This window comes from Zosterops lateralis, assembly GCF_965231275.1.
Source record: "Zosterops lateralis genome assembly, chromosome: 1".
NCBI classification, from domain to species: Eukaryota; Metazoa; Chordata; class Aves; order Passeriformes; family Zosteropidae; genus Zosterops; species Zosterops lateralis.
This window is the reverse complement of record NC_139762.1, coordinates 67,265,474-67,282,047: the sequence shown is the minus strand read 5'-3', so window position 1 is coordinate 67,282,047 and position 16,574 is coordinate 67,265,474. Positions and strand designations below refer to the sequence as shown.

Here is a 16,574-nt window from a genome sequence, read left to right as displayed (position 1 = left end):
TCCTAGTGCAGCAAGCTGCACTCCAGCTTGCTCCTTGCCTTGGTGTCAACACCACCAGCTAGAATGTTGGTAAGTTTAGGAAGTCAGGTAAGAGCCCCTTCCCCAGTTCAGGTGCACCCACCACCCTTGTCACTAGAACACGAGTGCCCTTTTGGGCACAGACATCAGTTTTGGGGCTCTTTAGCAGAGCAGAACCCTGTTCTTCTCTGCACTACTGCACTGCCAAGCAAAGACCAAGCACTCTTTCATGAAGTCAACACAGACAGAGGAAACACAAATGAGTCCACCTGCAAATACCCAGTGCTTGGTTCCCCCTGAGTATCCACTCCTCAGGGACGAAGAGAGAATCAATTCTGGATGCCCAGAATATAGACCACCACCATGCTGGGGCTGAATCACCAAACTTTCTCCGTAGAAATGTGTCCCAAAGTATAACACACCTCCAAAATACCTCACGTGATATTCTGCCTCACAGTAAAACAAATCACAACCCCAGAGGAGCTTATTTTACTCTGCCAACTCTAAAAGCAGCTAGATGGATAGGCTACATGTAAACATGTACAGTGCCAATATTCAAAGTTGTGTGAGGCTCCACCCCTTGAGACTGAGGTAGAGCCAAACTAAATCTGGAAGCCAACCAGAAGCATAGACAGAAGAGACACTTGTGAAAAGGATGAGTTCCTTATCTCATTCTCAAATCTACTCTTCATTTCATATTTTAGGCTGAAAGTCAGTCTCTCTCATTCAAAAATAGGGTAATGAAAAGCAATGATGGCAGACGGAGGGACAGACTTCTATATTTTTCATTCCTACTATTTAAGAACTTCAAAATTAAACTCATTTTCTTGCTTGCTTATTTTTATACTGCCAATGTAGAGATAATCGCAGATCTGAACACTGCTACAATTTGGGAAAGGACAACTCCAGCTTTAAATCTGAAACTTACAAGCTGCCACGACATTTGTGTTTCTGAGAAATCTGGGGCTACTGTGCTTCATCCAAGAGATTATTCTGAGCACATGAATTTCCATTTTGCAGATATACAGTGCACATAAATAGCCCACTTTGCCCTGCAGGCCAGGGATGCTGTAACCCATGAAACTCATTCAGATCAGTGAGGAATACAATGGAAGAAAAAGACCTACAGAAGAATAAAGGACTATAATAAGAGAGAAAAATCAATAGAAAACACTAGAAGATAGAGCACTGGACACTTCAAATATAAACCATCAAAAGAAAGCCAGTGTAGAGAGAAGAGCCTATAGAGGTAACAGATCTGGGAGCTGAACACATTCTTGTTCTTTGTAGTGCAACTGTGTATGACCCAGCTTGCCTCTACAGTTGATATTTTGCTTCTAGTTTTGACATAATCTTTTTCTAAAAAAAGCAGTCCACGCAAACAAAGCAGCAGAGCAAACCAAGTAGTTGAACTGATATCCTTGAAAACCGTTAACAAGTGCTACTTTTAAAAATACCTCCTGTACCTCCTTCAGAAAGTGGGAGGGGGAAGAGATTACTATTTTAACATGGTTAGGAACTGACATCCTTGTCTTTGCTGGAAGCTGCATGTTGGTGTAGGAGCCTATTGGGGACAGGAGGAGCTGTGCTCTGGCAGTGACTTTGCACCACCATGTCTGTGTATGCCACATATACATGGGGAGACTGCAGAATCACTTCCCAGAAAATCTGCCTACAGGAACCAGATAGGATCTCAAAGAGGCCATGAAAACTTTTCAAGACATCCTTATGGGACCACTGGCACCTCATAAGCAGGTTTGGCGAAGGACCAAGCCTCTGGTATTCTCACTTTTTCTGAAAACTCAGAACTCCATTTTCCCTTCCAAACAAGCAAAGCCACAAGACACCCTAATATACCTTTTGCTTGACAAGGGAGCAGCTGTAGCTGCTGTTGAGTAGTATGCAAGGTTATTTCAGCCCAGAGCCCTTCACAGCTGGTCCCACAGAGTAAGAAGCCACTGCATTAGCTTGCTCACCCAAGAGGAGAAGGTGCTCTGGGTCACCAGGGATGCTCTGCATCTCTGCAGATATAGCACATTTGCCAGGGATGGATATCCTAGAAGTCTGGATACTTTGCAGGTGTTATAAATAGTAAATACAAGAGAACTGCTTGCTCCTGACAGACATTCATGATTTGGTGCTTGCTAATGGTTACATAAATCCTGAACCCACAAGGAAGTTTGGGAAGATGGGCAGAGCCTTCAAGAGCACAGTGAGCAATTTCCAGTGTTTTCTTTGAAGAGCGGACAGGTTCCCTAATCTTCTGAAATAGAACCAAACCAAACCAAAACCCAAACTAACCAAAATGCAAATGGAAGAATAAGGGGTGTAAATGAAAGAGTAAGAGAATTGTTACTTCTGTCAGGAGCTTGTGGAGCTGAATTGTAAACACACATCTAGACATCTGACAGCATCAGCCACACTAGTCTCATATACACACATCTGTTGTCTTGACACTAGAGTGCTATAAAGCTGAGTAACTTCAGCATTGCATGCAAAGATTTCTGGCCAAATAATTCTTACATAGGCTTAGTACTATGTTTATCAACTTTGTAGGGAAGTCCTCTCAGGGTAGCTTGGCCTTTTGACCTTTATCTACATATTGAGTACACATTTCTGGCTGTAATGGAAAAGCAGAGCCAACTTTGGCTCATAGTTGGGATATCTGCAATGTTGGCCCTTTCTCAGAAGGAGTAACATTCAGTGGTGATTTCATTTTCTGGCTGAGTCTCTAAGGAAGAAGATTCAATACTATCCAAAGACTCATTACCAAAAGCCTGTGAATGCCTGGCAGAGTGCTCTCTGAAGGGTCTCTGGTGCTAACCCAACCCACAGAGAGTCAGGAGGCAGTTTGAGTTCATGTCAGGACTGGGACATGTAGACAAGACAAACCCTTTTTATGCTGACAGGAGGGTGCTGACATTATGCCAGTAGCATTAGCTGGCTCAGGATCTCTCCAGCTCTGATTTGCTCCAGGAGTTGGCAGCCTGAGCCATGCTCCACAGCCAGTTCCTTGTGGTTGCCTCACTCCCCAGTGCTCACGTTTGCTTTGGGTGTAGGAGGCCCTGGCCCTCCTCGAATGAGGACATTCCACAGCTGATTGCTCTGTGATGAAGTCGTTGCATGACATCATGCTGTTGGGATGTCCCTGTCTGCTCACTCTAACAGCACATGGAAATGAGAAAATCCAGCCTGTGAACTCACAAAGTCTGGAGATTCCTGTACTGGGTGAATTCTTTTGCAGGCTCCTTCAAAGATATCGTGTACTGAACAGAAGCTGCTGACTGCCCTGCCTTTGAAGCAGGAGAGGACAGGAGAGAACTCACAGTGACTCCCTTCCTCAGGCCTCCAACCCTCTGCATTTCAGTGCTAGGTCCTGAGCCACAACACTGCCAGAAGACATTACTTTTTACAGAAACTTTCCTTGTACAGAATGTTTAATGGCACAGACAAATCTATTTCCCCTGATTTACAGTGCACAGATCTGCCTGATACTTCTTTTTTTTATCCTTTCTTATTCCACTCTGGTTTCTGTAGCTAACCAAGCTGGGGTCCTAAAGCTCATTCTCACCTCAGTTGTAGCTCAGGTCAACTTACACTTCTTGGAGTTTCCAGGCACCCAGGAAAAGAGGAGCAAAGTAGCTGCTGTCTATATTAAAGCAGCCCATAAAATATATTTAACAAACATGAGTAAAGATCTACATGGCAAAAGGCACCATGACTGCAGTGTGTGTGGATGTGAGCATGCATGGGGATGTCCCCTGTCACACATAGACACTTTACAGGGGCAAAGAGCAAAGTGCAGCATTTGTTAAAACTTGCCAAAATCTATTTATGTAGCAGCAAAATAATGAACCGTCTAAAACACAGAACTCTGGCCACACACATGCTTTCAAAGTGAGTTATTTTCAGCATGCCTTTCCTCTCTAGCATGTCAACTCTGTGCCCATCAGGCATGGAGGCAAGCTGTGTTAAATTCTGGGTAAAACTGCCACACCAAAGAGGGATTTACAGCAACAGAGAGAGGGTGAGAGATAGGTACAGTGAGTTCAGCTGTCAAAACATGAGAGGTCCTCCTCCAGTTATCCAATTCTGCTGCGGTTCTTTACAAGTGACTAACAGGAACCAAGGCTTGCTCAAACTATTCTCCTCATTCTCCTTCTCTATCCTGTCTCTGGAAACTCCTGGCTATTTGTAGTTTAGTTTTTCCCTTGATCTCCAGTGGACATGCACACTGCTCTGTGTGTGTGCATTAAACAGCTCATAAACACCATGGCTGAATTAGTGCCGTGCTGCTGGCACAGACACTGCAGGGACTAGCAGGTGTTCTTGGATAGGTCCTACACAACTGAGCTTTACTTCCAGCAGCAAGGAGAAAAAGGTTGGTAGCACAGAGATTAGAGATCTAGTGAGCTTCACAGGGCATTTCCTTCCTAATGGAAGTAGGATACCTCAGAAGGGAAGAAAGTGAACAAAGATTTATCACAGTAGCCTTTGTCTTTTTAGGGACACTCCTTGGAAGATTGACTTTTCAAGGAGTCAAGTGATCAGTCTTCTTTTGGAATATATATTACACACAGTAATTAACAATTTTCCTATAAGTTCATTTGTTTTATCTAGATACACTCTTTCATATAAAGGGTAAAAAATCTATTTCAACACCATCCATAGAAGTATAATAATTTTGATATGTTGATAAATAAGTTTGAGCTGGAAGTCACCAGTAGAGCAGCTGTAGAGTGTAGCAGAGCTAAGCCTTTTGATACCAAGCAGCCTTGGAGATGGTTGTTAGCATATGGGATTTATGACACAAATCCCAAATTAGGGTAAAACAAATTAGAAAGAAACGGGAGAGGTGCTCCAATAAAACTCCAAACAATCAAAGGAAGCAAGAAGAAGAAAAAGCTAATTTTTTGTTAAAAGCAGTAGTCTCTAAATCTCTAACATCTCATCTGGGTTCCTCTCACCCTCAAATTCCATTGCATTCTAAAGTGCTATATACAAACTTGGAGACGGAGTAAATGCAAATATCTTGAAAGAAGTTGTGCTCATGGCCCCAGTTATGAATCCTTAATATCCAGCCACTCTGTCCCAGCAGTGAATGTTTCGAGTATTTTACAACTGTAAAACACACATCAGAGCCACACACCTTAGCTAGTAAAACAACTAAAAAATAGAGCCAGATTTTATGTGCCACTTGATGCTGCTGCAGCAGTGCAAAAATCAGCCTAATAAAGATTGCTTTGCATTAAATACTGCATTCATAGACCATGTCAAGGGACTCCCTCCTCTCTGCTCCTCTGGAGCCCAGCTGAGAATTCCAGAGGGGAGGAAAAATATACCCCAATGCCTTTGTTCAGAAAATTGAGATGTTTGTTTTTTTCCTAAGAGCTGGCAAACAGATCTCTTGCCTGCTGTGAGTCAATCTCTGGGAAATATGTTCCACTGCTAATATTCTTTTTTTCTGTCAAAAAATGAGACTCCAAGTTTTGACCATCAGGTGTTTCTCTATCTCTGCTCAAATTTTCGTACTTCTTTGTGAAATAAGGATCAAATGAACTCACAGTGCTGAGTTACCTACCAATACAGTATGTCCTCTAGACTGTTTAGTTCTCTTGATAGTGCCAAGAAATTTCCTAAAACATGAAGATCCACAGTTTTCCAAAGAGCAACTTTTATCCAGAGTCAGAACTCAGCTTGACATCTCACCCCTAGTGCTGGAGGGCATCTCATATTCCAGCACCTCTGTTGGCTACAATCTGCCCTGCCCCGCAGCTGCTGAGGAGGACAGGTAACAGCAATATTTCCCACTGAGGCACAAGTACTGCCTGACCAGATCATCAAAACCTCAATAATGCTGGCATCATTCCTGGCCCAACTCTGCTATGAAAACAAGGAAAGGCCGTGGACACTGTAGAACAGTAGGAAGAGCTCCACTGATTCTTGTATGTGTATTCTGAACTGGACCTCTGGTTATTTGGTTTAACTCAGATATCCCTCTGACTGTAACTGGGAATTTGGTGTCACCTAAATAAGCCATACGGGATCAGCTCTAACATCTTTATGTTCTTAGCTTGTTTGATGTGATTATGACTATCCCTGTGGAACTGGCTTGGGAAGACCGTGGAAAAAGGTGCAGTAAGTCTCTCCTCTGGTCTCAGGCCAGAAGCCAATCATTTATAGAAGCCTGGGGAGAGCATATGGAGGGATGCGTGGGTGTCCATACATGCACACATGTGGAAAGGTGACAGTAGCCTGGAGGACTGGAATTTATGGTCATTCCAGAAGTGCATCAATGAATAAAACGTTCATAATAACATTCAGAGCTAGACCAATATATATGGATTTATGAAGCCATTTAAGGAAAACACAAATAGACAACAATTTATGAGGATGTGGGGAAATACATCATTAGAGTCAGGATGCACCATATAAACTTCATCAACCCCTCAAGGATTTACAGCCACGTACTGGAAACTACTACTAAAAGCAAGACTGAATGTTGTATGAGCCCATCTCATCATACACCTGCTTTTCAGAGAAATCCCTGCCAGTGCAGCAGTGCCAGTGGAAACTTTGCAGCACTCACACCAAACTGGCTGTCCCAGGTGTGGGAGCTACGCTCAGCCAGGCTAAGCCTTGCATTGTGGGAAAACGAAAAGGAACACAAAATATCCCCATCACACAAAGTCAGAAGTCAGGACAGATCGAGATGGGTGAAGGAGTCCATTGGCTCCTCTGGGTTCACTGAGGCTCCAAACAAACTGGTATTAATCCCACTGAACTAGATGTAAGCACAGCATCTGCACATGTGGCTTTTTCACCGCAAACCCAGACCAATAAAACGAGTACCACCCAAGGGGTGATGCTCACCTTTCCTCTTGTAAAAGCCAAGAAGTAGGCAGAAATAAGGGAAATATGTGGTGATGGAGCAACTCTCAAACCACAAGTACTGAGGCAGGGCTGAGGTCCAGCACAAGAACTGTAATTACATCTAATTACTCTTTATAAGTGGATATTTTTCCATGTGGATTTTTTGGCACATTCATTGTGTTCCATACTTTGGCAGGCAACTATGGTCCTAATTTAATGAAGGATTATGTGCAAAACTGCATTATAATAATTTGCATGTTAGCATTTCATTCAATTTCACCAGAGATGACTCTACAGAAAACAGTCTGTTAAAGCCAGAACGACTTCAGCCATAAGGAACTATCACAGAAGAATGTCTGTAAATGTGACTTTCAAGAAATTGGGGTGAATTATTTATATATTCATATATATATATATATATAATATATATATATTTGTTTATACAATTTAACCCATGAATTCTGTGAAAATGGTGTTTAAATGGACTGTGGATTAAAAAGGATTGTAATTAAAGATTGTTCTCTGAGTGTTTCAGATCTAGTTTCACATGACAGAAGAAGTATTTGTCCCAGGTACCCTTGATTCATTATCAGTTAGAAGGATTAAGTAGTCTCTACTCGCTTTACTTGCTTCATTAATCATCTTTTTAATGATGCAAAAGAAGAAAAAATAGGAGTCAAAAAAAAAAAAAAAAAAGAGAAAGGAAAGCAAATTTTAGGGAATAACGGAAATAGAATAGTTCTGTGCACACCCACAGGATCAATCCATTACAATTGTCACATTTTTCAGGATCAAAATTAGTGTTTAATGGATAAAAATTCTGTGATGGATTAATGTCATCTTTGGGAACTTTCTCAGAGCTGGGAACTAATAACTTCTGAATAGCTTCATAGGCACTGTTGTATAAACAGCCCCCCACTGTAGGCACAACCTTGCAAAAGAAGACTTCAAGTTTTCCCAGCTTCAACTGAATTCCTTGGGAGCCAAGGCCAGCCATCCCTATAGAGTAAATTTGTACCTTATGAGAATACAACCTTGAACCACTTAAAATATTCTGCAGTTCAGGACAACCTAGTCTACATTGTTTGGGGAAACATCTACACTCTTGGAGATACTCAGAACCTGCTCATATGGAAAGACTCAGAGATGATGGAGAAGCTGGACCTGCTTTGACCAAGGGCTGGAGATGAGACCTCCAGAGGCCCCTCCAACCTAGGTTATTTTATTCAACAGTTTTGCTGCACCATTTGAAATCTACTGCACACCGAGTGCTCCTTGGAAAGGTCATCTTACAACAGCCTGCCAATATTTCCATGTGTCCATTACTTTAATCTCCCAAACTCAGCACATTCCTAGGAGATATACTCCTTTCAGCACAAAAAGCTTCTCTGAGCTCAAGCTGCCTCTGCTGCAGGGCTGTTGTCTGAGCCACTCCCTAGGGACAGCTTCTGCCTGACAGTACCAAAGGGCAGGATTCTCCTTCCCTGCCTTAGGTGTTCTTAAAGTCTGAGTCTGGTCTATGAGAGAGAGTCAATAAGGGAAGAAAAAACATCCACAAGAGAGTTCATCCCACTTTAAGGCAGCAGGGCTAAATTCTGATTGGAGGTGCCTGCCTCTCTCCCTTGCTCACAGGCAGCCTGGGCAAGAGTTTTGGACTGGGTTCTGCTGTTCAGGCAGTAGGAGAGGTGAGAGTCTGCTCTTCAGGAAGATAAACTGAAAAAAACTGGGTGAAAATGGCCAAATCTCCCTCTGACAAAAGGTATGAGAGCACACATAGCACTGAGATATTCAGCAGCCAGTTGCCTTTCCCTAAGTAAGAGAAATTTCCTTTCTCTTCTCAGCATTAAACATTGGACTTGATACTAAAAGGAGAAGTATCAAGAGTGAAGCATATAATTTCTGTATTTTCCTTCTCTGTTGTGGACTGTTTTTGTTTTGCTTCCTGTTGCTAGCCTCTGAGAACAAATACACTGCATTATCACCACATGTTCATAAAGAGAAACATTTGCACAGTGCTGAGTGTTGACCAGTTCCCAGAAGAGGAGCTCAAACACTTCCCATTTGAATCTTTGTGAGGTAAAGTCCTTGCAATAAGAGGGCAGTGGTGCTCATAGAAGCAAAGAAAAAACAGGGGAAGCCAATAGCACTGAACACTATCTTGTATCTGCAGCCAGTTGTCAGCCACCACATGGACACCCATTTCACAGGAAGGAGAGCAACAGTGAAGAAGAGGGAGCAGAATTCCACACACACTCAGGGCTAACACCAAAGGAATCATTCAGAACTGAGTTTATTGCAGAGACTCCCCTGGCTCAGATTGTATTAACCCCATTCCTACCATGGCTGAAGATGAGAGTATTTTTATCCATACTTAGAGATTCAACCATGGACGGGTGTGTTAGGAAAGAGCAACAGAAAAATAAGCAAATGTGTTCTCTTAAGCGGACTGTGCAATGCCAAAAGAGTGTTAATTTTCTTCTTCTAATATAGAATATCTGATTAAAACAAATGCAAACTGCACAGAATGCAATAAAAAACAAATGTTCCATTTTCCACGTCTTCTTGATACAGCTGTTTGTTTTAAACATATAAAGATTAAGGGAACAATCTTGAATTTAATTAAATCCCAAAAGAACTAATGATATTTATGCATATTAAATTTTTAAAGGCACTTGTGGCTGTTCAGCCAATCATTCACTGGACTGTCATAACATGCCTCCCAACCCTAATTTAAATTAGAAAGAAGAGACCCATGAAAAAAAATGTGCAGACAGTAACATTTTCACTGCACATATGTTTAAGAGATAAATGCCCATCTAGCTTTAAAAGGCAACAAATCTAATAAATGGCCACATCATCATAATTCAATGATGGAAAAGATTCAGCATTACAAATTTCAGATCTGCATCTCACTGGAAAGTAAATTAAAACATCAATTATAACCTACTTTAAAGACTTTATAAGGGGAATATTGATGTCTTAACACAGAAACTCCCAGATCAACCTAGATGAAGCTGGGTGTTTCCCAGAGTTGTGTTGTAGGGACCAGGATTTGGTGGGGCCATCTTTGGAGTTTAGCAGGAAACTCTTTTGCTTCTCTCCTTTTCTAGTGAGGTTATGCCCTTCTCTAGTCTTGTACCTTCAGTGAGTCAACAGGTACCTTAGGACCTGGGTCTCTAACGAGGCCTTCTCAGTGAGAGGAAAAAAGCTCTGTTTCTTTTTCAGCAATAAATCAATAAAGTCTCTGATACTGTCCTGAGTAAGTCTCTCAGCACTGGTGAAGCCACACCTCAAATCTTGCATTCAGTTCTGAACCACTCACTACAACAAAGACATTGAGGTGCTGGAGCATGTCCAGAGAAGAGCAACAGAGCTGGGGAAGGGTCTGGAGCACAAGTCCCATGAGAAGTAGCTGAGGGAGCTAGGGAGCTGGGGGTACTTAGCCTGGAGAAAAGGAGGCTCTGGGGAGACCTTATCACTCTCTACAACTGCCTGAAAGTTGGCTGCAGCAAGGAGGGAGTTGGTCTCTTCTCCCAGATGACAAGCAATAGAACAAGAGGAAACAGTCTCAAATTGTACCAGGAGAGGTTTAGATTGGATATTGGCACAAATCTCTTCACTGGAAAGGAACCCATGCACTGGCACAAGCTGTCCAGGGAAGTGGTGGAATCACTACCCCTACTTGGGTACATAGTTTGGTAGTAAACATGGCAGTGCTAGGCTAACATGCAGACTCAATGATCTTAGAGGTCTTTTACAACCTTAGTGATTCTATGAATCTATGATTCTGTTTCTGGTCCAAAATTACAGTTGCTGAGCTTATCTCTTGTTACTAAGTTTTTGTAAATGCAGGCTGAAAAGTTGCAAGATTCTTCCACGCTGTGTAATTTTCCCTCTTTATGCAATCAATACTTTGCTATCTCAGTTCATAGAGTCACTTCTCCTACCTCAAACGGCAGACTCCTCCTCCCTACATCTCCTAAACACTAACAAAAGAGGTTTCCTGTTCCGCCTACCTTTCAGCATTGCCATAAAGCATTAACCAGATATAACTTCGAAAGCTAAAAAAAGTACAGCTTCTTATGAAACAGAAACCCCCAGATTGTGCTCCTTCTTCTCTCAAACAAGATTCTGCTGATTTTCTCAAGAAAGGATTCAAACTGTTTAGAAAAACACTTCCTTGCCTATGGCTAAGCCTGTTTTTATGGTTTATCAATCATAACAGGAAAAGACCCAGCCATTAAGTTCTGCTGTTTCCCTGTTTATGAGAGACTATTGCTTTGCTGAAAAGACACCACCTTTGCCAGGCACTTACCCATGAAAAACTCCAGCCAGAATTGGTCTGACTGTGGCTTGTAGGGTCGGTTGAAGTCAATCTGGATTTGGAAAGCCTGTCCCCGACGCACTATCAGCCTGGGGTTGTAGTACTTGTCAGTGTGGTGCTCCTGCTTGTTGATCTCATGAGGGTCCTTGAACATATAAATATCCACAACACGCAGGTAATCTGCAGAGATACGTAAATGAGCAGAGGGGGAAGGCATCAGTCTGCTGAAATATCAAAATTGGTATCAACATCATTAGAGGCCCTGTCCTCCCCGTCTCCAGGGAAGGAACATCATGCAATGGGAACACACTGGATCTGTCTGGGGCTTACGTTCTCCTGGCTGAGAAGAGACTTATGGACAGACACTTCTCTGTCTACCTGCCATTTTCACAGAGGCTAAAAGGCTCCTAGGGCATGGTGAGAACCACAGAAAGAGCAGGTTGCTAGGTGCTGGAATCTGAATGACCCCAAGGAGAGTCTGGACCCATCTTTCTACTGGCATTGGCTTTCTGCAAGTCTGGGCCTTGCTGTCACAAGTTTACCAGAGCAGTCAGTGGGACTTTGATGGCTGGGGTTTTGTGTCTCTCTTCTTGCACTCCCCCATTTGTAAAATGCAAATTCACAGGGGCTTTGTGACACTTAAATATATTGTTTGCAAAACACTCCCAGTACTGAGAGCTGGGAGACAGTTAATGATCTTGCATTCAGCTGAGAGCTTGGATTGCCTGTATTAGATAAGGTTTGGGTGTACTGTATGTGTCTTGTCTCAGCTTCTCAGTACACCTCCACTGCTATTAGTGTCTTCTTATGAAAACTAAATATAACATTACAGCATATAATTACAGCATAGAGTTACAGGCAAGTAGCAGTAGGTATCTATAACATGCACAGGCAGAGCTTTGCTCCCTTCAAATTCATGCTGTCTGAAGGGTTACAGAAAACCAGAAGTAGTTTGTTCAGCAAATGGCCAGTGTGGGGTGTCACTGGGATAGCCACAGGCACTTGCAGTCACCATAAGCTACATGACTGTACCACACCATGAAGCTGCACAATGGGAGTCTTCTCACACTATGAGAAACCACATGAAAATGAACTGGACATTGTTCTTTCGCCTACATGCTTAGGCACATAATCATGAAACCTCTGCCAGGAGGAGCAGGACCATTACTACTCACCACTAGGAGAGAGAGAGCAGAGTAAAGCTAGATTTGCAGCTCTCAGCTTGTCTTTCCAGGTGCTGACAGTTAGAAACAAGCTAATTCCTGAATTTTATACTTAGAGTGACAGAGCCAAACTCATGCCTGGCAAAAAGAGCTGCACATTTACAGCAGCTGGTGGAGCTGTGTGTACTTGTGATGGTGGCTAATTTGGCCTTCTAGTAAGCACACAGTGGGCAAGAATGATGTGCTCAGTAAATGAGTCGGACATTCAAGTCACTGAGGGCTGAATGTGGCCCCTTTCACAGAAGCTCAGCACAATTATTTAATTTGTCAGTTCTGGACAAGCAGCAGAGCCCTGCAGGCAGCATCTTCTCTGGATGGGAAGTATAGTCAGCATGGTCCTTCTCCTGCTCCAGCCTGGGCTCTGGGCAGCAGCTAATGGGAGACAGGGGAGTAATGGCAATGGGAGTAGGTCCCACTCCTGTTTGCATCATCCCTCAGATCCCTATCTGTGTCCTTTAGGAAACACAAGGAAAGGAATATGCCTGAGGACACAGCATGATAAAGAATCTTTCATGGAAAAGCCCCGAATAACTGAACCCAAAACCATCTGCCTCAGGTAACCCCAATCTGCAAAAAGGCTAGAATACTCTGTTCAAGTGAGTCAGGCTGAAGTCCCACGACGATGTTATTGTTATTCTCTGCTCAATTCCCCATGCTTCTGGAATAACTTCCGTAAAAACCCACTGACTTTAGCACTGGCTGAAGTTACAGATGTCTGTATGAAACATTTTGCTCAGAAATAATTCTCATTGCCCCTCTGTGAAGTAGGGCATGTCTTCACCTCCCTCCTTGCAAAATTTACCAATGCTCTCTCAAAAATGCTGACAAAACTCACAATTCAATTACACGAGGCAGGATTTTCTGTACAGGGATAAGGCAAGGACAGGGGAGAATCTCTCCCCTTATATCTTTCTAACCCATCCAGGCCAAAAGCGCTACATGTAAAAGCTGTGTATTTTGGGGTTCTGTGAGGAGTGAAGCTATCAATAAGAAACTGGCTCAGGTTCTCCCTCATTCCAAGGAGGCATAAAAACAGAGCTGAGGGTTTGTTTAATTTTCATCTCCTGTTTTGCGATAAAAGGCAAGTGACCCCATCCTTCCCCTGCATGTTAGCCCCTTTAAGGAACTGCAAAGCTAAGCCACCCTGGGCCTTAAGTTCAGCATTTGCTTCATTTTATCACAGGATTTTACATGGCTCTTGTCAGAACACAGCCATACACATCTGCAAAAAAACACATTTCATTTTTGGTCTCAGTGTTAAAATGTACGTTAAGCTTGCCAGATGAAGATAACTCATGGCTGAGCCTGTGCTAATTACAGTAATGGTAATTAAAAAGAGCAAAACATGTGCAGGGGATTGGGATGTGCTAAGACCAGCACCAGGGTGTGATCCAAAGGAAAGCTCCAGGCGATGCTCATCTGTGAGGGACAGGCGGCCAATCGAGACCTCCTTTGAAGTCAGGTCCACTTGAGGGTTTGCCTGTAGTCTGGTCTGTTGCTCAGTGCAAGCAGGTTTGCTGCATGAGAGGCAACAATGTGATGCCTTCTTAAAGCTCGGGTAATGTCAAGCTTGCAGGGAAATAAATGAGCACAAGGTTGAGCAGTTATTCAAGTAAAAATAATAGCCTTCAAACATCAGGTTTCCTCAGACAAGCAGAGAGAAAGGGCTTTGAATTACTACAAAAAAAAAAATAGCGTGACTTTCCAAAGGAAGCGCCCATCACTCCGCCAGCAGGGGAAGCACAAACGCCTGGCTAGTCACCCGACTCTGCAAAGGAAAGTGGGATGACAGGGCTGTGTCCTCCCACCGAGCCCACTCGCGACACACTCTGGTGAGCTGAGCTGACCAGGACGAGCCGGGGGGAGAACAAGGCGCAGGGATGTTCCAAGGGGACACGGGCTTCTTGCTGTTCCGTCCCTCCCATGAGCCCCTCTCCCGCAGGCAGCCCACTGACCGCGCTGGGGACGCGCCGGCCCCGCAGCCGCCCTGCTCGCCCCGGCTGTGATTCAGCCGAGGAGAAGTGGGTGTCAGCAGAGAGCTAGGCAAGCACAGGGTCTTACCTCATCCGAGAGTAGTAGCTAAAATAGGTCAAATGAATCACACCCTAAAAATGCCTGTTTCTCTCTGTTGGCTGTCAAGGGAAACGAGGGTGACTAGCTCAGCTGTAGACTCCTACACTGCACAGATCAAGGGCAGAATTCAGTTAAATTTAGGCATCTAAATGATGTGAGCCTGGTATGCAACTTCTTATTATGGCCAGTTGATGACTGGTTGCTGCAGTCATTGGAGCTGAGAGAAAGGTACAGATCACCATGGAACTGACATCCAGTGACTCTCCGGACAACCTGTGCCCTCACCTCCACTCACTGGATGGCTCTGTGTTGACTACAATCTGACACAGGTGTTTAGATGTTTATATCAGGTGTCCAAAGGCTAGAAAACACCTCCTTTGTAACAGCAGAGATAAAAGCATTTGGATGCTTTTATTCAGTGTGTTATGGCAACAAAATCTGGGAACCACTACAGAAAAATCTGGACAGCCCAGAAGTGTAGGGGTGTGCAGGAGAAGAGGAAGGTGTCACAAGCAGCTCTCTGCCAGGATATGCTCACAGGTCTAGAACCTCATCACACTGTGCTGCTCCTGCTCTGCCCATGGACAAACATTTTATCCCCCAAGTACAATACTGAGGGTGCTCTGGGGCAAGCTCAGCTCCTGAATGTCAGGTTGAGCTCCATGGGGGAATAAACCTTTAATGTGGTCTGATAGGTGTCCTACCCTAAGCAGTATGTCCACACTTGTATCAGCTGGTACCATAGGCTTAGATCACAGCTGATGTGCACCAAAACAGAGATGCTGCTACAGTCCATTCAGGGACTCTTCAGGTGACCCTTCAGGTCACCCCTTGCATATTTTTGCTGCAAGCATTGGAAAGAATTGCACAGCAGAGCTGATCCAGCTGTACAAAAAGAGGGTTTTATGCAGATTTATTTTTCAGCCATATCAGTCCCATAGCCAGGTTTACCCAATGGCCACACAAACTGTTGCTTTGGACAAGGGATTTATCCTCAACAACAGCATCACCTTAAGGACATGTTGGGCTCCTGCCTCAACTCACTTGACCCGACATTCCTAAGTTTCCACTGCATTTCTGAAAAGCAGGAGGCTGCCGCCCACAAGCACCACACTTCATTCAGAGCCTGATGTGAAGCACATCAAAAAGCAACAGGGATCTTTCTCCTGGTACTGGTGGGCTTTAGCTACAGGCTGCATTCCTTCTAAGGTATCCCACAGTTACACATTGCCAGTTTCTGTGAGCATGTTGGGTTTGAAACAGTGTCTAGCCGGGACCTGCATTGCATTGCATTTGACAATTTAAACACACACACTTGCCCCAGAGCTACAGGGTTGTCAGAATAGGTTCAAGGAAAATTTCTGCAGTCTTAACATGCCAGTTGGTTTGCTCAGGAATTTTTTAAAAAATAAATGCTTCTAAAAGAAATGTGTGTGTATTAAGATGGGGGTAGGGTAGGGTGTGTGGGGAGGGGAGTGTGGTTAAGGCACATGATTAGGATTACAGAAATAATGCTTTGCAACTTGTCACTTAAAATCTCTTTGCCTGTTCCCCTATGTGTGAAATTCAGTAATTAATTCTTGTCCACATTTATTAAGCACTCCTTCAACTCTGGATGAAAAGTCCCCTATGAGCATTAAGTAGTATTACATCCAGCTACCCTGAGCTGCTGCGTTCAACAAGTTCTGCTGTTCAATTCAAATAGCAAAAAATTTAACATTATTTCATTAATGAGTCATTCAGAAGTTAACTCTGTTTTATTTTAAACCAGATCTTACTTTTTTTTTTTAATTTCTGGTTGACTCCAAAGAGCTGACACTGGGAACACACTTTGATTTGTCTATTCTCTACCATGATACTGTTTTATTTCCCCAGCCAAATGATCAAAACGTTTTTCACAGGAGAATAAATAATGATATGGGTATTCCTTTTAATCTCATGTTATTTTTTGTGAGTGAGCTGAACATATATTGCAAAAGTTTTCCCTGGCAGACAACATTTTGCAGCAGTTTCATACTCAGTTTAAGGCCATATAAATGACACAGGCCATTAAGAGAACAGAC

At 43.3% G+C, this 16,574-nt stretch overlaps 1 protein-coding gene across 1 annotated transcript in view; it reads right to left on the bottom strand.

The window, feature by feature from the left end:
• Window positions 1–16,574, bottom strand: part of F13A1 (coagulation factor XIII A chain) — a 58,969-nt gene that overhangs the window by 40,869 nt on the left and 1,526 nt on the right. The window contains exon 3 of the mRNA XM_083857444.1: window positions 11,207–11,395. Coding sequence (XP_083713570.1) covers window positions 11,207–11,395 — 189 coding nt within the window. The remainder of the gene's footprint in view (window positions 1–11,206; window positions 11,396–16,574) is intronic.